The sequence below is a fragment of the Vulpes lagopus genome, chromosome 6, assembly GCF_018345385.1.
Source record: "Vulpes lagopus strain Blue_001 chromosome 6, ASM1834538v1, whole genome shotgun sequence".
Taxonomy (NCBI): Eukaryota; Metazoa; Chordata; class Mammalia; order Carnivora; family Canidae; genus Vulpes; species Vulpes lagopus.
The window spans coordinates 104,728,270-104,749,977 of NC_054829.1; the positions used below are offsets into that span (position 1 = coordinate 104,728,270).

At 39.0% G+C, this 21,708-nt stretch overlaps 1 protein-coding gene across 1 annotated transcript in view; it reads left to right on the forward strand.

Moving 5' to 3' along the window:
* LOC121492694 (eukaryotic translation initiation factor 1-like) overlaps window positions 1–1,481 on the forward strand; it is an 88,247-nt gene extending 86,766 nt beyond the window's left edge. Inside the window, exon 3 of the mRNA XM_041757871.1 lies at window positions 935–1,481. Within this exon, the coding sequence (XP_041613805.1) occupies window positions 935–1,309 (375 nt within the window). The 3' untranslated portion in view covers window positions 1,310–1,481. The remainder of the gene's footprint in view (window positions 1–934) is intronic.
* Window positions 1,482–21,708: the final 20,227 nt, after the last annotated feature.

A 21,708-nucleotide genomic window follows, 5' to 3' on the forward strand; every position in this document is an offset into this window, starting at 1 on the left:
TGCTAGTTTTTATTTTTCTTTAATTCTTTTTTTAAAATTTTTATTTATTTATGATAGTCACAGAGAGAGAGAGAGAGAGAGAGGCAGACACAGGCAGAGGGAGAAGCAGGCTCCATGCACCAGGAGCCCGACGTGGGATTCGATCCCGAGTCTCCAGGATCGCACCCTGGGCCAAAGGCAGGCGCTAAACCTCTGCGCCACCCAGGGATCCCTTTTTCTTTAATTCTTAACAGCACTTGGAACTCATTTGGGTTTTGAGTGAAGTACAGGTTTAAGTTTATTTCTCTACCCAGTTTCTAACAAGACAGTACCATATCATTTATAAAAATATTTTAGATTTCTACATTGTGTATTACATACTTACATGTAACAAACTTCCTTTAAATTTTTTTTAATTTAGCTAATTAATATATAGTGTATTATTAGTTTCAGAGGTAGAGTTCAGTGCTTCATCAGTTTCATGTAACGCCCAGTGCTCATTACATCATGTGCCTTCCTTGATGCCCAGCACCTAGTTACCTCATCCCTCCATCTACCTCCCCACCAGCAACCCTCCAGTTTGTTTCCTGTAGTTAAGAGTCTTTTATGGTTTGTCTCCCTCTCTTATTTTGTCTTACATAACAAACTTCCTGTATAGGTCCATTAGTATGTATATCTAGTTTTGTAGTAGAACTGACACACTTTTTGTTTTATATTTTACTATCTGATAAAAAGTCTTTTATCTCTATCTTTTTGAAAATATTACTTATAGTTTCACCTACTTGTTCCTCCACATAAATTCTATTTTAATTTTTCAGAATGCTAGTAAAAATCTTGTTGGGCTTTTGACTGGGATTACATTAAAGACATATATATAAGTGACTGAGCCGCCGCCAAGGACTCAGCAGCCTCCCCCTCGAGCCCCCTGGCTTCCCGACGCTCTGTCCCCCCGCAGGCCGTTTCCACTGAGCAAAAGGAATCGTATCGTGTGTCCGCTATCCAGAACCTCCACTCTTTCGACCCCTTTGCTGATGCAAGTAAGGATGATGATCTGCTTCCTGCTGGCACTGAGGATTATATCCATATAAGAATTCAACAGAGAAACGGCAGGAAGACCCTTACTACTGTCCAAGGGATGGCTGATGATTACGATAAAAAGAAACTAGTGAAGGTATTTAGGAAGAAATTTGCCTGCAATGGTACTGTAATTGAGCATCCAGAATATGGAGAAGTAATTCAGCTACAGGGTGGCCAGCGCAAGAACATATGCCAGTTCCTGGTAGAGATTGGACTGGCTAAGGACGACCAGCTGAGGGTTCATGCGTTTTAAGTGCTTTTGGCTCACTGAAGCTTAAGTGAGGATTTCCTTGCAATGAGTGAATTTCCCTTCTGTCCCCTGTCACAAGTTTAAAAACCTCACAGCTTGTACAATGTAACCATTTGGGGTCTGCTTTTAACTTGGACTAGTGTAACTCCTTCATGCAATAAACTGAAAAGAGCCATGCTGTCTAGTCTTGAAGTCCCTCATTTAAACAGAGGTCAAGCAATAGGCGCCTGGCAGTGTCCGGCCTGAAACCAAGCAGTCACGTGATGTTTCTGTCCAGCCCAGAGCCCCGAGCCCCAAGATCACAGACGGCTATGTCTGGCCAGAAGCTCCTCCGCTATCCCTCTTCAGAGTTCCCCACCCTAAGAGAATGTCACCTGAACATGCCACGGTGAAGCTGAGAGGCCAGGATGGAGTAAAACAGCACCAGCAGCTGTGCTGCTACAGGGAGTCATTGGTAGTCAAAGAAAGATCCCTGGTGTCTCCAACGGACCAGGTGGGCAGAGCTTAGAGTGGCCACCTTCCCTATAGTGAGGTGTGATAGGACATCTGACTTGCTACCAAGGTCTTTTTGACCAGACATATCCTAGCTAATTGATGTCCAAACACCAGAATGTGAGGCCAACCTTCTATCTGAGTTAAACTTTTGGCAAGGGAACAAACTTAAAGCTGATGTATCCGTCATGTAGCTAGCTGTAGAGCTTGCAACTTACTAGCAACAGCTGCCCAATGCCATGTGAAGTAACAGACTGGTTTTTGGTTTATTTTTTCCTTCAGTTTTAATGTTATGTAATGTATTTAAACCCTTATTTAAATAAAACTTGTTTTCAGAAAAAAAAAGATATATATATATATATACATATATTGTGTGTGAAGAATCAGGTACTTTTTATATATATTTAATTTTTCCATTTAGAAGCAGAAATATTAAAAAAAAATAGAAGCAGAAATATTTCTCCATCGAGCCAATTAAATATCTCTCAAAATATAAGTAATGTATATATACATCCCTACCTAAATATGTAAGTATTTTATATAGTTTTGGTAGCTATTTGAGAAGAAATTAATTAAACATTATAATTGTAATTAAACACTATTATTTTGGCTATTATTTATATATAGGAATATTGTTAGTTTTTTCATGTTTATCATGCATCAGGAAAGATAAATATTACCTATGAGTGTAAATAGCATTTTAGAGAATTTCTTTAGCTTTTCTAGATATACCTTTTGCAAGTAACTATATTTTAATCTCTCTCTCTCTCTTTTTTAAAATATTTTATTTTTAAGTAATGTCTATACCTAAAATGGGACTTGAACTTGCAACCCCAAGATCAAGAGGCACATGCTCTTCTGACTGAGCCAATCAGGAGCCCCTAATCTCTTTCTGATAGTAATGCCTGATTAAATTATTCTTAAGGTCACACACTGGTAAGTGGTGAAACTGGGGCTGGCCACAGGGTCTGTTGGAGAGCCCAGTGCTGATTTTCTGTTGAGATTCAGGGATGTTTCCCAGAAAGCAGGCCTTAGGGCAGGTCTGGGGTTTAGAGTCATGCTATGCACTAACCCACTGAGTTACACTGGACAAGTAGTTTCCTTCTTGAGGCTTCATAGGATCAAAATTCAGCTGACTTCTAAGAATTTGTCCAACTCTAAAATACTTTGAAATGGAATTACATTGAGAAAGTTATCTGAAGGGCATCAATTTGGGGCAGGGTTTTTAGATAAGAGAAATTGAGTGAGATTTGCCAGAGGAAGGAACCATGTGAGGTTGCAAAGAGCAATAGTTATCACTGAATACAAAGAACTGAGATATAAATCAATTGTATATATATATGTATATGATGTATATATATGTGTGTATATATGTGTGTGTATGTGCTCACGCGTGCGCATGCTCAAAAGGACAGATACTCAGTGTCATTTTGTTATACTATGTGGTAGGGCAAAATACTTCTTGTTTTGAGATTCCTTGACATAAACCTGCTTGGTTAACATTCTTGTGTAGATGGCTTCACTGGAAAAGAATGAAAAGATCATGGTAATTGTGGTGTTTTGTTTTGTTGTAGTTTATTGCAACATTCATTGACCTACTGCTAGAGTTCTGAGTCATGAGCCCAGCTAGAGATACTGATGGTAAAAAAACACAAAGAAGAGAGCTAAATGGAACAAGCTAATGGGAGAACAGGAAGAGGTTTTAAAAATGGTAACTTATCAACATAGAAGTACTAGTACATAACATTGCTGTTAAGATTATACAATCTGGAACCAGACTGCCTAACTTCTCATACTGGCTTTGCCACTTACAGGTTACATAAACTCTTTTCCTTAGTTTCCCTGTCTTTAAAATAGGAGATAATAATATGACTTGCTTTGTAAGATTGTTGTGAAGAGTAAATAAATTAATAATATATAAAGAGTTAGAAACTGTCACTGGCATATAGTAAACTGTCAAATTTACTACTGTAATTTTTCCTAAAAAACATTAAAGATATAAGATTAGCCACCTTTTCAAAAATGTTCCTGTTGATTATCCTGCCCCCAACCTTCTCAAATTATGACTTTCTGAGGTGGCTATTTGTGTGCCTTGTTAATCAAAAATTTAGGTTAAGCATTTTTACTGTTAGAATTCAAAGAACTACATGCCTTGAGTTCTTTTATATTTACAAGGCTTAATTCCAGTTTATGTTCCAACTTGCACATTACATTCTTTACCTGATTTATTGCTACTTGTAATAATACTATTTATCACACTTTTCGTCCTTACTTCTCTAAAGTTTTACATACCTCAATTCATTCCAGCTCACAGGGATGTAGGTGGTAAGTAGCAGAATCTTGCCTTTCTCAAGTAAAAACAAAACAAAACACTAAAGGCTAATGATGAAGTGACGTTCAACAAATTGGTTGTCAGGTTGATAACATTATGATGGGCTGATATATTACTCAGGCCTCCATGTTCTCAGGAACTCTCAGAAGATTGCTCATCTGTTTAATGAAGGTGAGTGGCAAAGAGCACAGAGTGTGTCAGATTTGGGTTCAAATCTTAGTCTACCATTTACAAACTGTTGGGCTTTAGGAAAGTTACTTGGCTGCTCCCAGCTTCCATGTTTTCCTCTGTAAATTGGGAATGATAATTTTCTTTTCTTTATAGGCTTTTTTGGGGAATGGAGGGTGTTAAGGATGGAGGATCAGCTAACACATAGGAAATGATCAATAACTGGTCATTTTTATTCATGGATTCACCTCTTTGAGGATGCATAGGCCATCTTCACATGAGCTGATGCCATTTTAAACAAGGCCTCTTGCTTAAATATTGGAGTCTAAAACTTTTGTAAAGGGAGCTATTAGTGTAGAGTTTGAGCAAAGTGGCTTCATTCTGAATTCTATTCTTCAGGACTATGTAGGGTTGCACAGTCTGGCTCAGTGCTATGGGAGGAAGATGGGGGGGGGGTGGTGATGTGGAGTTATCCATGACAAAGAACATTGTGGTTGGAGTTTCTCAAACTTTAGCAAAACAGAATAACCAGGAGTGCTTGTTAAAATAGACTCATGGGCCCTACTCCAGAGTTCCTGATTCAGTATGCCTAAAGTGGGGCCTGAGAATTTTTTATTACTAACAAGTTCTTAGGTGATGCAGATACTGCTGGTCTGGGCCCCACATTGCGTTAGGATAACCTCTCACTCACACTACATATCCATTATGAGTCAGATGTTTTGTTTGTTTGTTTTACAAACAATTGTATTTCTGTATAGTCAGTCTCCCCGAGATGATAGTCTTCTTAAGGACATGGGTCACCTCTTCAATTTTATGTCCTTCACATCATCCATTTCAGAGCTCAACGCACACTCAATACCCAACAAAGACTTGTTTAGCTATACTGAGGAGGGTCAACAGAAGACTTGTTACCTTTCATTTCTTGCTGCTTTTAAATTTCTCCTCCCAGATGGATGTCTAAGGTCTTACAGGCTTTCAGCTAGGGTTTTCAAAGGGGGACTGATCCATTCTTATTATAAATGGAAAGTACAAAAATTAACAAATATATAATGTCTGTGTATTTAAGCACACTTCACATTTTTCAAACAAACGGAAAATGAAGGCTCCAAGGGGAGATGAGCACAAGACAGTCTACTCATGACAGCTAGTAGAGTTATCAGATAGCAAATTTGCCTCTTAGCTTCCTGGCAATAATAAGAAGAGTATGATGGATTATATAATTCTCTCATTCTCACTACCCATCCATTTACTTGATCTATTATATCATAGTCTTTTTTCCTCTGCTTTCTAATTCCCTTTTTCTATATGCTGGGCCCAAATTTCTGCTTAAGGTTGTCTTCAAATTCCTTTTCTGGCTTTAATAAGTTAATACTTGTTCTTCTTATTCTTATACTCCATACACACCTCTAACTTTCCTTGAGTTCTGAATGAGATATATATTCTCCTCTGGCTTTGATCCAAAATGACCTCTACAAAATCCTTCCAGGAAAGGAGGACAATCTGTGTCTTCTGTAAGATTGATCTTGGCATGGAGGCAGTGCTCAGCAGCAGAAGGGCCATTTGACAGGCAGTGAGACCTGTGAACTGATAGAACTCTAGTTCCTTCAGGAAGAAGAACCAGAATGAAGCAAACGACAGATCCTTAAAGGAATAAAGCTGTGGCAAATAGATTTCCTCTTCAATGTGGTGCTCCCCAGAGAGAGATCCTGAGGCTGTTTCTAGGATCTACAGGAAGGAATGCTGTACTCAATTAATGATGTCTGCGGAAGTGGAGAGGGGAGTAGAGTGGCAGCATGCAGCCAGGTCTTTTCTATTCCTGCATTTTGCAGTAAGCCAATTATCAAAAATGTATTTTAGGCCCAATAAAGGAAAAATAGGTCTAATCAGAATTGGGTTACATGTGAGGGTTTGGTCTCAAAAATCAAGAAGCCCAGTTTCTGAAACCAGCTTAGAAAAGGACTAGACATAAATATTGACCTAAGCCATCTGAATGCTGAATTGAGACCCTTTAATTATATCTTGATTGTTCTTGGGCCTGAGGCTGTAGTTTGTTGTCTCCTACCTCAAAGGAGGTAGTTCTCTAAGGAAAAGAGATAACTTGTTTCCTAGTTCTATAAAGGAAAGAGACAACCTGAGAGAAAGAGGCAATATTTTTAGTGATAATACTGGCTAGTAGACACTTTGTGGTTTGCCAACTGGTACAGCTTAAGGGTAATTTGAATGCAAAAGAACCTCCCTCAAAGCCCACCTTTAGGGTTCCTTCCAGCTTTACAGTATGACTGGGACAATGTTTCCCACTTTCCTAGTGATCAATACCTCATGATTAAAAAGAGTATGGATTTTTTCCGTCTCCTCAAGACGGAAAGAGATGTAGGCATTGGTTAATCCAATCCCTTTATCATTTTGATTCTTGTAGTGATTTACAAGTCAAGACACCTAGTTCTGGTTCTGTTACTAATTAGCTGGTCTTGGGCAAGTCACTTAAATTTTCAGTTTTTTAATTTTTAAAATAAAGAATTTAGTTTGATCTCTACTATCCATCCATATCTATAAAGTTTAATGAGCTTTGATTTATCCTCTGAAAAGTGTCCAATAAATTTCATTCATTCTACAAATGCTTACTGAATACCTATTCTTGACTAGATACCAGATGGGGCACTGGGAATACAAAGTTACATACCCCTACCCTTTCCAAAGAACTTATAATGGAAGATAAATGTAACTACTTAGAGAGGGACGTAGTATAGCAGCTAATAGTATAGGTTCTAGAATCAGCTGCCCAGGTTTGAATCCCAGCTCATATACTTTCTATATTTGTGACACTAGACAAGTTTCTTTTCTTTTTTCATTTTTCTTTCTTTTCTTTGTTTTCTTTTCTTTTCTTTTCTTTCTTTTTTTCTTTTCTTTCCTTTCCTTCCTTTCTTTCTTTCTTTTTTTCTTTCTTTCTTTCTGTCTTTCTTTCTTTCTTTCTTTCTTCTTTCTTTTTTCTTTCCTTATTTTAGAGAGAGAGAGAGAGCAGAGGTGGGGAAGAGGGAGAAGAGTAGAGAGTCTCAAGCAGACTCTGTGCTGAATGAAGAGCCCATCTCGGGGCTCAATCTCATGACCCTATGATCACAACCTGAGCCAAAACCAAGAGTTGGATGCTTAACCAACTGTGCCACCTAGGTACCCCTAAACTGGACTTGTTTCTTAATCTCTCTGTGCTTCATTTCCTCATCTCATCTCCAAATGGTATCCATATTATTTGGACGATAGGAGAGTTAGACAAGTTAATAAATAAATATAAACCATTAAAGCGGTTTTTGAGTGGTATAGATGAGTGAGTTTTTAGAAGATGCTATTTTAGGGGATTCTCAGCTATCATTTAAATCAGAGCAACTCTCTTTAGAGGTTTTATGAATTAGGTATCTATATAATATCTCATTTGAAGAAAGCATTCTACTGCTTATAAAACAAATACAAATGCCATAAGACATTTGACTATCAAGGCCTTTGGTGTAGAATAAGATGTCTTGATTATGTCTAAACCTAGGCAGATTGGGTCATTTCTGGTTACAGTCTATGCTCCATTAAAGAAAAAAGTATGAACTGTCCTACAGACAGGAGCAAATAACTATTACCTTGTCTGAATGGGGCACTAGAAAGCATCATGCCAAGCCTCTTCATTTATAAAAGGAAGAAATAATGTGACTCATCCAAGATCACAAAGCTTACTAGGGAAAGACCTTGCTCTGGCCATTGGATTAGGTTCTTTCTAAAGTACAGTGATCCTGAAGATGTGCACTGATGGAATACCTAGGCTGATATGGTATACTGACTTTAGTTTTATTTGATATTTTAAATCAATAAATATTTTGAATATATCTCTAAAACGTAAGGACTTAAAAAAAAATCATACTATCATCACACCTAAAAGAACAGTTAACAACAACAACAAAAAAGAACAGTTAACAATAATTCCTTAATGTCATAAAGTACTCAATATTCAAATTTCAGATTTTGATGTAGAGTTTAAAATCAAGCTGATCAAGTTTGTATGTCCTTGAAATATTATGGAATCTTTCTGGGTCATATGTTCCTCATCTGTGAACTAAGGATGATTGTAAAATTATTAAGGCTGTTGTAAATATCAGATTTATAATGATATTGTACTACTATAACATGTAGCACATGCTACTACAATGCAGCACGTGTTAAACATTTAAGAAAAACCCTGTTGAGGAGCGCCTGGGTGGCTCAGTTGGTTAAGCATCTACCTTCAGCTCATGTCATTATCTCAGGGTCCTGGACCGAGCCCTGAGTAAGGCGCCTCCCTCAGCATGGAATCTGCTTTGCTTCTCCCTCTGCTTCCCACCCCCATCCCCACCCCCACCCCACACACATATATGTACTCTCTCTCTCTCTCAAATAAATAAAATCTTTAAAAAAACAACACCATTGAGATGATGAAGAAAAAATGCCTGCCACATGGTAGATAGATATTTAATAAGTCTCAGCCATTATTATTAAACAAACAATTGTGATACAATATAGTAAATGTTAGGTCAGTAGAAAGGAGATGGTGCCTGGAGGGTTAGCCAACAAATATCTTCTTGAAAAGATGTTACGGGGACACCTGGGTGGCTCAGCAGTTAAGTGTCTGCCTTCAGCTCAGGGCATGCTCCTTAAGTGTCTGCCTTCAGCTCAGGGAGTCCTGGGATTGAGTCCCACATTGGGCTCCCTGCATGGAGCCTGCATCTCCCTCTGCCTATGTCTCTGCCTCTTTCTCTCCCTCTCTCTGTGTCTCTCATGAATGAATAAATAAAATCTTAAAAGAAAAGAAAAGAAAGAAAAGAAAAGAAAAAAGAAAAGAAAAGAGAAAAGATGTTACTTATGAGACAGAAGGACAAGGCCAGTAGGATGGGAAAGGGGTGCTCCAGATGGAGGAAGAACTGAATTAAGGGATGAGCAAGCCACCACTTTCCAGGTGCCTTTCTACAAAGGATACAAAGATATCCTTGGAAGAAATTAGAAAGATGGTGCCCTTGAACTGCGAGTTCTTCACAGTACTCTTCATGGAGTTGGTAAAGTGTACAATGGTCTGCTCCAGTGCTGGACATCTAATAAGCCTCTGGTTTGTAACTTGAACATATGACAAAAGAAAAAAACTAACTTCCCACTGCTTTTAAGGAGAGTGGATATTGGTAACTAGAGAATTTGTTGTTTGCTAATCACTAACAAGTTCCTCAGTCTCAGTATAAAGTGTGCGAGTTTAGATAAAATGACTGGGACAAAGTTAAACTGCTTTACATTAAAAAGGAGGTATGGGGGACGCCTGGGTGGCTCAGCAGTTGAGCATCTGACTTTGGCTCAGGGCGTGATCCTGGAGTCCCAGGATCGAGTCCCACATCAAGCTTCCTGCATGGAGCCTGCTTCTCCCTCTTTGTCTCTGCCTTCCTCTCTCTGTGTCTTTCGTGAATAAATAAATAAGAATTAAAATTAAAAAAAAGGAGGTTTGGGAGATCTACCAAGGGTGAGATAGAAGAAAGCCTGCTTGCTAAAGGAGTAAGAGAGAGGAAACCCCACCCCTGAGATCGTGGGAACAGAGAGAAAGACCACAGGGCTCTTCAACTGATTTCCTCCTTACCTTCTCTGGGAGTCTAGTGAAGCCAATGACTCCTTCTCAGAAATTTTAAAGACATAAAATACATAGAATTTAAAAGAGAAGACAATTGTAGTAAAATAGTTATCAAAATATTTATTAAAACCACAGATATGTTTGGGAGTGGGGAGGGATGAATAGTAGGATTACAGGGGATTTTTAGGGCAGTAAAACTACCTTGTATAATACTGTAGTGATGGCTACATGCCATTATACATTTGTCAAAACTTATAGCGTGTATAGCACCAAGAGTGAATTCTACTGTAAACTATAGACTTTGGGTAACAATGATATGTTGCTGTAGTTTCAATGACGTATCAACAAATGTACCATTCTAGTGGGGAATGTTGATAGTAGGGGAGACTATGTATGTGTTGGGCAGGAGACAGCGGTATATAGGAACTCTGTAATTTCTGTTCAATTTTGCTGTGAACCTAAAACTGCTCTAAAAAATAGACCATATAGATATAAATTACATTTCTGATATAGTGATATATGCACTTCTTTATTAACACTTAACATGATCCAGTACTGAGTCTAACTACCATAACTCAAAATATTGATTGCCATAAACAATATTTTAGGATATCTGCAGCTACTGTAAATATGACATGAAAATAACTCTGATTTCTATTAGTGAAAAAAAAATCACAGGTACCGCTAATGCCACTATAGTTTATTGATTACCTTCATAAAGAAAAGGAGTGCCATATTCAATTACAGGTCACTGAAAATAAAGATATAAATTACTTTCCATCCAAGCACAAATATTCCTCCCCTCAAATTTCATCCATGAAATCCTTTCAGGAGAGAAGATCCTCTGGTCTCTGATTAAGGATTCCTTATCTAGACCCTAGAATACAATCAGTTCAATTTCCCATCTCAAAGATTCTGGGACTCTGTCCCATTATTATCTTCTCCTAAGGTTTCCTAGCTGATCTGGGTTATTTTCTTTTTGTTTTTGGCAAGTGATGCCAGTGTTTTCTAGAGCCACCCGACCCTGCTTATTCCGTGTCCTCAGATATTCAGGAAAGGCAGAGCTGCTCTTAACATCAGCTGACACAATGCCGTGAGAAGCTGGAGTGAATGAGAAATAGAATCTTCAAACTTGCTAGTTGGTCTTTTATGTTGGGTGTTGGAAAGATGTCTCTCCTCCATTTGTTACTAATAACAATTTGTAGTGTGTTTATGGTACTTTTGAACTTCAAAAGACTTGGCCAGGATTATTAACTAATGATGTCTCAGTTCTGTTGAGCTGATTAAGGTAGGATTGCTTTCTTATAAAAGTGTCTGATGAATGTTGCTCCACTATTCCTGAGATCTTATTGAGGTGAATAAAAAGGAGATATGCCCAAGGACAATTAAACTATTGTTTTCCCAGAGTTTTTCTACTATTCAAATAGAAGGAGTACTCTTTAGTCTAGTTATATAACTGAATGGATAAATGAATCTATTTCTTCCTCACTGAACCCAGAATCCTTCTCAAGACAATATTCCTGGAAGCCATTACTAAGTCAAAAGGAGTAGTTTCTCAAGATGGAATATATATGCCTACACTATGCCTTTGATATAATATCACTGCTAAGTAACCTTTTACTGAGATCCATTTTCTAATGGATAAAGCCTAGAATTTTAGGGCATTCAAGGCTTTCCCTAAACTCAGCCCAGCTTATCTTTCTATCTTCATGTTTTTTCTCAAAACCAGCCTCCATACTCTAACTTTTCCTGAACGTAAAATGATCTCTCATCCACAATTCACTTTGCTCAGGTCATCCCTTCTGCCTGGAATGCTCTTGGCCTAGGTTTATGTGATTCCTTGTACCTCTCAGACATACATTTCTCACAAGTCAACCTTCTTGAAGTCTTTCCAGATGGCATTCACTACTCCCATCCACCTGCTTTCTGTATACATTTTCTATCACTCCCTTGTTTCATTTTCCCTTGAGCTGTAGTTATTTATGCACCTGTATATTCCTAGGTAGATTGTGAGCCCTGAAGAACAAGAATCACATTTTTTTCTGTTCCATTTTAGTGCCTAGTTCAGTGCCATGCATCTAGAAGATATTCATAAAATGTCTGTGTGAAAGAATTAATTGTCCTTCATTATTCACCTTTGAATTTTCCCATGAAACTGTGCTTATATTCACAAAGACTAAGGGAGGTCACCTCTGTGTAACTAAGCAGCTTGTTACTGGGTATACCTAAGTCTCTTCACAAGCCATCCATCCTTACTCCAAGTTTCATCTTTCAATACGGCCATGCCTCCCTAGAAACCCTATAAATCAATCATACCAGGCTACAGAAGCCTCTCCCAAACCCTGGGGTACTTTCACAGTTCCATGTCTTTATTATCTAACATGAAGGACATGTCTGACACGTCCTTCCTCCTTATCTATCTAGCAAACTCCTATTCATCCTTCAGATCCCAGATCAAATATCCTCTGAACTCTATAGGCTTTCTCATCTGACCAAGATAAAATTAATTGCTCTCACGTTTAGTTTTCATCAACACTTAAATCCATGACAAGTTCATAGTAGGTACTCAGTAACTAATTGTTGAAACTACTTGCTCCCAGCTCTTTGTTCATGATACTGTCTCAGAGGCAGATCCACTGATGAGCAGCTCAGGCTCTCATAGCAGTCTTGCTGAAGTGGAAATCTTTGGTGAGAAAGTAGGATGTGAGTAGAATTGAGGGGCCTAGGAACCTGAAGTCTTATTTATCTAGTAATGGTTAAAACAAGAAAGGAGGGAGGAGGGAAAGGAGGGACTTGTGAGAGGAAGAAGAGTCAAGTTAATCTGAGCCTGTAATTGAGTACCAGTTCAAGATATGTGCCCTTACTGTTGGAACTTAATGCCGGAATGTCATAGACCAAGCTCATAATTTAGTTTATGGCTGATCTTTATAGTAATAAAAAAAAATCTAGAAAGAAGCTGCCTGGCACCATTTGCTGAAGACATTTTTTAATGCTGTCAAATGATTCGTAATTATACAGGGTGAGTATACCGCGTTTGCTCTGTAGTGGTGGTGCTGAGACTCGTTAAGCACTTTGTGCATCCAAGAGTCTTGTTTTATGTAAACAAGACCTCTGAGGAAGATATAGATGCGTAATAAAGATGAAAAGAACTGAAGTATATTAACGTGAGGACAAATTAATAACGGCCTTTCCATCTTCTATCAGTAAAACCAGTCGCTGTGGAGTAATTGTACTTTTCAAGGCAAAAGAGAAGCAAAAACCTAGATAAAGAAATAGAAGAAAGACAAAATCAGGGCTCAGGGTCAAACTACTTCATGAAGATAGTCTGCACTTTAGGAAGCTGTCCTCTGTGTGCCCAGCCAGCCCTTGGGGACCAGCAGAGGGCTTCCCTTGGCACAAATGAGACCACTGAGACCACCTGCGATGCTTTGTACTGGTCACTGGGGCATGCAGAACCTACATGAGGGGACAGTGAGTGGAAGTCAGAGGAAGGTAGGAGGATATGAATGATGAGATGCCAGGGGAATGAAAAAAAGAAAGACAAGATCAACAGAATCACTTTCATTTCTCTTCACTTAAAGGAGTGGGAGGCTGTGTGGTGTTGAGATTTGACGGAAATGAACACAGCATTGACGAAACGAGGCTGAGCTAACACAGGTGGAGCTGTTTTCATATCAGCAGTTGACTGTCTGAATTCCTAGACAAGTAAGTCAGCTCAACTGTTTCTGACTGAGCCGAGCCTACACAGGTCACCCCCATGTGCAGAATGGACCAACAGGCCTTCTGGGGAGGAAGGGATCCCAGGCCTTCACCTAGCTCAAACTCACTTATCCAAGGGGCCTGTTCCACATCACTGAATTCCAGAAAGTGTTCCCAACCCAAAGACGGCCACTTCTACTCCCCAGGCCTTTGTCTAGCCCCAGCAAGGGGTGACTTGGTGTCTCCTGGTTCACAAAGACTCTTCAGACTCACAGGTTCTGGTGGAAGGTCATGACCCCTGCCTGGGGGGCGTGTGAGGCAACCAGGCTGAGGGCAGAAAGCAAGTAGGAGGCATTCAGGCTCAGGTATGGATCCTGCATATGCATGACATTACGAATAATTGCCTCTTTAAATTTTGCTCCAGGGAGCCTTGCTTGCCTCCCCCTAGCCTGGATTCTGACCTGGAGAGAGAGGCTCAGTGCTCTGCAGAGAGATGGATGCATCCTGTGAGTTGTAAAAACTTCAAGACAGGTCTCCCATTCAGCTTGATTGCTCTTCTCACAGGTTTACCTCAGCAAAACTTCTTTCTTTTTACTGGTTAAAGGCTCTGAAGACCAGAGGACAACTGGGTGGCTCAGTGGTTGAGCGTCTACTCAGGTGGTGATCCCGAGGTCCTGGGATCAAGTCCCACATCAAGCTCCCTGCAGGGATTCTGCTTCTCTCTTTGCCTATGTCTCTGCCTCTCTCTCTGTGTCTCTCATGAATAAATAAATCTTAAAACAAAACAAAAGACTCTGGAAACCAGAAATGAAACTATATATAGTATTTTGGACTATGCAGTGAGGGGACCACATTGCTTTCTCATGGAGCTGAGAGAAGGCTTGACTAACATAGAGTCTTAGCCCCGTCAGGGAGCTGTCCTGACTTACCTGTGACCAAAATGACCCAGGGACACGGGCTGCTCCACCCTGGGTGACCTTAACAGGTCCCCGTGCTTGGCTTAATGCTCTGCCTTAATAGCCTTGAAGGTCTTTTTTTTTTTTTTTTACATTTTTTAAAATTTAAATTCAATTTGCCAACATATAGTATAACACCCAGTGCTCATCCCATTAAGTACCCTCCTCAGTGCCTGTCACCCAGTTACCCCATCCTCCCCACACCTCCCCAGCCTTGAAGTTCTTAACAGGGAGTCCCACATTTTAATTCTGCACTGAGTCTCAGCTGATCCTGGCTCCACTTAGTGGAATAAATAAAAATATCTGGTATGTCAAGCCCCTTTCCACCCCTTTAAAAGTCTTGCTGACCACTCTTGGAGTAGACACAATTCTTTCAAATGACCCACAAAACCCAACTTGGTGGCCCTCAATTCACCTCTCTGGCCCTGTATTGTGTCAATTTCTTCCTTGCTTCTCACACAGCCTTGTGGCCCTCACCTGTACCACATTCCATCTGGCCTCAGGGCCTTTCCAAAGGCTGTTTCCTCCTCTGCCAGGCATCTCTTTTCAAGCCCCACCCTGGCTCCCAAATTCACTCCTACTACTTGTCCTTCAGTTCTAAGCACGGATTTTAACTCCTCAGGGAAGTTTCCTTGACCCACTAGGCTGGATTGAGCCCCACATGGTCCCTACTCACAGTACTCTGTTGGCATCCACCATGATTTGCAATGTAATCTTGATAAGATCATATGATTAATGTCTCTATTTCCATGTGATTCCACGTTTGGTAGTACCTTTGCTCTGTTCACTTTTGCAGGGTCAAGGTCCAGCACAGTGATGGCACTTAGCAGGCACTCTGTAAATAGCTGTGAAATGGAAGGATAAGGAGGAGGCCCAGAGTAATCCCGTCTGGGTTGTAGATGGGGAAAGGTGGACATGAGAGGTGGGCTAAAGGGAGTAGCTTCTGGAAGGAACCAGAGCAGAGCTGGAGTGGTACCTTTGTACTGAAACTTCTAGACTGTCACACCCATTGCCCCCAATCTGAAGTTAGCTCAGCTCCAAACCAGCCTGTGGTGAAAGGAGATGGTGAACAAGCGAAGTTTAATCATGTTGAATTCAATTCCCTGATGGTCAACCTTGAGATCTCAATAATTAGAGAAAAATATATCATGTCAGACACTTCTAGTGAGCATAGGAGCTTTCAGTTTGCAGTGTGGCCTGTTAAGTATTTTAATAGTTTGGTTCTTCATCTCATCTCTTCCTCCTTTATTTAGTAGTACATTTCTCTCTGGTGGTTTTATTCCCTTTGATAGGCTTGTAAAAGCATTATTTTTTTTCTCTCTCTCTCTCTGGTGTAGCTCACTGCGTCTCCTTGCTTCCTTTATCTTTCCTTTTGCAAACCACCGAAATTCACGTGCTCTTCTTTGATTTTCTTCTATGGTTCCACATTCCTGTATTGTAATTTTTTTTTACTTGTAATCTTTGAAATATCCCCCACAGAGTCAAAATGACTGCTACTTGTTTCTTCATTGGGAAAAAGAAAGTAAGGACTGCCTCTTGGCTGTATGTAGGACACCAAATCTTCTTTCAAACCCCCATTTCCATCCCCACTGCAACATCTTACAGGTTGCATTCACTCAGGTCCTCAAGGCTCCTTGTTTTGCTTCCAAAAAATAGTATGGCTTTCATCACTTCTCTCTGTCACAGGAACTCAGGGCATTAAAAAAAATCTTCTTAAAAAATGGAAAAAAAGACAAATAATTGGTAACTTTTCTAAGCAACTCTTCAGTTATTTAAAGATAGAGGGCTTTTTTTTTTTTAAGATTTTATTTATTTATTCATGAGAGACAGAGAGACAGAGAGAGAGAGAGGCAGAGACACAGGCAGAGGGAGAAGCAGGCTCGATCCCAGGACTCCAGGATCACGTCCTGGGCTGAAGGTGGTGCTAAACCGCTGAGCCACCTGGGCTAAAGACAGAGTTTTATATTCAAAATGTAGAGGTTTCTCTAAGGATCCATTTTTCATAGACTTGTCATCCATCAGCTGTTGGTATCACTGAAATCCTCAGTATGACAAGGGAGTATTCTCCTTTCTTATCCTCACTGAGCTCCTGCCTCATTGGAAGCCAGGAATATAGGAAATGACATAAATTTTACCATTAATCCATTTTGATCCAAATCATAGCTAAATGATAAGTAACTGATGCTTGAGTTAAAAATGAAAATTTAGTAGAAATACCAATTTTCAGATGGCTTCGGGTCTGAATTAAGGGCTGGGTTGGACATTGATTGGTCTTACTTGGAATCAAGAATATTTAGTCACTTCACGAGAGAGATGAAATGCTTCTTTATGCTTACTTGATTTTTAAAAAAATAAGTTTCACACTGTGATTCTTTCCAAGTTTTGATGCAGAAAAAATTACTTTGCCTCACCAATGTATCTTTTTATTTGGCTTATTTCTAGTTTCCTTAGCACATAATGCACATATCTTACTGTCTACACTCTATCGAAATCTCCCATTTATAAGTCTTTCTACTGACTTCGCCAATCATCAAGCACTGTGACCTTGGACAAGTTACTTAACCTTTCTGAGTTTTCATTTCCTAAACTGTAAAATGCCAACAACCATAATATGTATCTCCTAATAGTGTATATTAATTCATCTGCCCATCCACTTATTCACAAATATTTCTTGATCACCTACTATGTGCCAAGTGCTATTCTAGTTACTCTAGGGATACAGCAATGAACAACACAAAGTCCTTGCCTTCATGTAGTTAACATATAGAAGGCTAGAGAAACATAAGCAAATAAATATGCAATAAGTTCAGGCATGCTAAGTTATTTGAAGAATAAAGCAGAGTGGGGAGAAAAAGAATGATGGAGGGGAGTGTGGCAGGTTGGTTCCCCAGAAAGCAGATTCTGGGACAGAGACTAGAATGACAGGAGCTCATCAGTGAGTTCTCTCAGGATCAACAGCTGTGGGAGCACAAAGGCGCAGGAAGGTAAAGGACCTCAGCTGACCCTACTGGGAGGGCTGAAGCTGAGATAGCCTTTCAGAATCCTTGCTGGGGCAAGGAATTTGGGCATATATACCCCTGCTTTGATCAGCCACATGTGCTGTCTCTAGGAAAGTGGTTCTGCTCAGCTAGGGGCAATTACCAGGGATTGCTGAGAGCTTAGAGTTATCAACTGCCACCACCTTCAGCATCTGGGGGAATGAGTGCTTCAGCCTTGAAGGGGGTGTAGGTGGTACTTCACCATGTCTACTGTAGGTGGGAAGGGATGTACTACTTTACATACAGTGGTGAGGGAAGCTTTCTCTGACATGGTAACACTTGAGGAGAGGCCTGAAGGAAGTAAGAATTGAGTCTTGGAGATGTCTTAGGAAAGGGCACACCAGGCAGAAGGACCAGGAGGTGCTAAGGCCCTGAGGATGGAATGTCCTTGATGTGGTCAGAGAATCCAAGAGCTGTGTGGCTGAAGAGGAAAGGCCAGTGGAGAGTACCAGATGAAGTCAGGATGGAGCCTTGGGCCAGATCATGCAGGGCTTCACAAGACCATAAAGGAGCAAGCCCAGCACATAGTCAGTGCTCAGAGAAATTGCTGACATCAGCACCATTGCTCTGTGTAGCTTCATATTCTTTGCATCTGACCCAAGCTCTTGTATATAGTAGGCACTCAGTGCTTGCTCGTTGAATAAACATATACATTCTTCATTATTTCACAGTTGTGTGTGTGGTTTTTGTTTTAGCATGCAGCAAGCTCTGGAACCTCTCTCTGTACCTATTTCAAAAGTTAATAGGCTCTTGGAGAATAAAGAACCATGTCTGGTTAACTGATTCTTTCTTGTGCCCAGTCCAGCCTGGTTGTGCCCAGAGGCTTGTGATGTAGTCTACCATGAACCTGCCACTATTTCTATACAGCGCCACCACTACTCTACATATTGTATAATGACATCCTGTGCCCCTCAAAGGAATTAGTTTGTGATATTCTTGCAGTCTGACTCCTAGAGCCTAACGTAGGACTTCTTCCTGTTATTTTCCATTAAAAATTTAGCTAGTCATTTTCAAATTCACCTGTAATCTCTGCTGAGAGGATGTGCCAGGCATCCCATTTCTTTCTGCAAAGAGAGAAAGTTATAAGTGTGTTGAGCACCATTAAACATCAAATATGTACACATGGATAGAAGGTGGCCCCCAATATAAGTTGATCTCATATTTTTGGCTGTTTGGGATACATTAACTTTTATGTCCAATTTTTTTTGTCTATTTAAATATATAAACTTTGGGGATATAATTAAAACAGGCAATTGTATGCTTATAATTTATTTAGATACATGTACATATTTAAAATTATATGCATAAAATATTAATTTAGAAATACTGCTTTTTTCCACCTACACATTTCATGAAACAATTTGATTCAGATTCTTCATGGACAACTTTGACATTGGTGTTGTTTTCTTCAGAGATACCTTTTAGTTCCTCAAATACAGTTTTCATAGCACTTCATCATCTTCTGTCAATTTTAAAATTCAGGATTGATGCTGTCATTGTAAATTTTATTATAAGCCATGAGTACCTGATTACTTAATAATAATTTTTCCCTCAAATCTTTTCAAAGATATATATTTGTGATCTCATAATCATTTCGAAAGTGCTTTAAAATTTTTGTTCAAAATAAAATTGACCACCTCACACCCATTAGGATGGTTATTCTAAAAAAAAAAAAAAAAATGAACCCATAAAATAATGTTGGTGAAGATGTGAAGAAATTGTAACCATTGTGTACTGATGGTAGAAATATAAATGGTTCAATGTGAAAAACACAGTGGTTCCTCAAAAAATTAAAAATAAAGGGATCCCTGGGTGACTCAGCGGTTTAGCACCTGCCTTTGGCCCAGGGCCAGATCCTGGAGACCCGGGATCGAGTCCCATGTTGGGCTCCCTGCATAGAGCCTGCTTCTCCCTCTGCCTGTGTCTCTGCCTCTCTCTCCCTCACTCTGTGTATCTCATGAATAAATAAAATCTTTTTAAAAAGTTAAAAATAAGATTACCATATGATCCAGCAATCCTACTTCTGGGTATATGAACACAAAAATTGAAAGCGTCGCAAAGAGATATTAGTACACTCATTTTCATAGCAGCATTATTCACAATAGCCAAAAGGTGGAAGCATCCCAAATGTCCATTGATGGACGAATGGATAAACAAACTGTGGTTTATACATACAAGGAATATTATTATGCCCTAAAAAGACAGGAAGTTTTGATATGTGCTATAATAGATAAAATTTGAGGGCATTACACACTAAGGGAAATAAGCAAGTCATAAAGGACAAATATCATATGATTCCACTTATATGAGCTATTTAGGATAGTTATATTCATAGAGACATAAAAAATGTTGGTTGTCAGGGACCCAGGAAGGGAGGAGCGAGGAGTTATGATTTAAATGGTTATAGAATTTCAGTTTTGCAAGATGAGAATTGTTTTGGAGATGGATGTGATATTGGTTGCACAACAAAGTGAATGTGAATGCTTATGTATATTTCACCATCATTAAATAAATAAAAATAACGTGGAATGAAAATAAAATCAGACATTTACAACTGTAGAATCAACTCCTTTGGAGTAATTACTAAATCTGTGTTAACATTTTTTTGATTACAAAAAAATTTGATTCAGGTAACCACTAACAACATCCAAAGTAGGCACTAGTCGAGGTCAAGTCAGCTGAATGTGTCTTTCCCTCAAAATATTTTATTGTTCAAAATAAGGTAATTAAAGAGCTCCCTATAAATTGAGAGGATTTTCAATGACTTGAATAAGCTATTTTTAAATAGAATAATTTTTTGAACAAATAAAAGCACCTATTATAATTGGACCTGTACAGAAAATAGAAAATGGATCATTGAGCTATACAAAATTTCCTATACTCAACTGGTTTTGACTTATAACAATATCAAGTTCATATGTTCAAACTAATTTAATTTTTTGGGTAACATTATGAATTAGAAAAATGTATTCAAATACAATACTGCTCTTGGATATTTATTCCAAGATTGAAAATTTAAATTTCTATAGCCAGATTCTAAGTTGCTTTTGATGATAAACCTCCTTGCTTGGTCCCTAGAGGAAGCAACTGAAGCTCAAACTTGGTTAATTTCTTTAAAATAAAAAGAAATTATGAGTGTATCTGACAGCATTTCATATAGATTAAAAAGCTATTTTAAAATATATCTCCTTGGGGCCCGTGGGTGGCTCAGTTGGTTAAGTGTCTGCATTCTGGTCAGGTCATGATCCCGGGGTCCCAGGATTGGAGCCTAGCATAGAGCTCCCTGCACAATGGGAAGTCTGCTTCTCCCTCTCCCTCTGCCCATCTCCTTACCCTTGTGTGTGCGTGCTCTCTCAAATAAATAAATAAAAATCTTTAAAATAAAATAAATCTCCTTGACCAAAGAGTGAAAACAAAAAGATTAGACTTCTCACTTTGAACATTATTTCTTTCAGAAGGGCTCCAATCTGAGGGTTGAGAGCTGCACTGTTGCCCTCTGCCTGGGACTCAAGGACATAAAGCAGAGGGAACATGATACGAACTGCTCAGTGTGTAAAAACCACCTGCCCTTTCTTTGGTGAATAGATTCCTTTTTACTGGTCAATAATTGCCTCCATTTTGAGTTCATTCTTTATTTCATTTTTTGGGGAAAAAAAAGAGTCAAGCCTATAGAAAATCCGAAAGAACAGCACATTACCTAGATTTGCCAATTCTTCACATTTGTCATATTGTTTCTCTTTCTCTCTCCCACTATACACACACACACACACACACACACACACAAATGCACATGTAAACATTTCTACATATGTACATTCTATGTGTATATATGTATAAACATACGTATATAAACATTTATCTTTTATATATGAACATTTATTTCTTAACCATTTAACGTTGTGAATATCATGACATTTCCCCCTAAATACATCAGCACATGTCCCCTAAGGACAAAGCCATTCTCCTCGATAACCAAAACACCATTACCACAGCCAAGTAATAAAATATTGTTAAAATAATATCATTAGTATGTAGTCCTTATTCAAGTTTTCCCAATTAAAAATATTTTTTTATAGCTCTTTAAACAATTCTAGGATCCT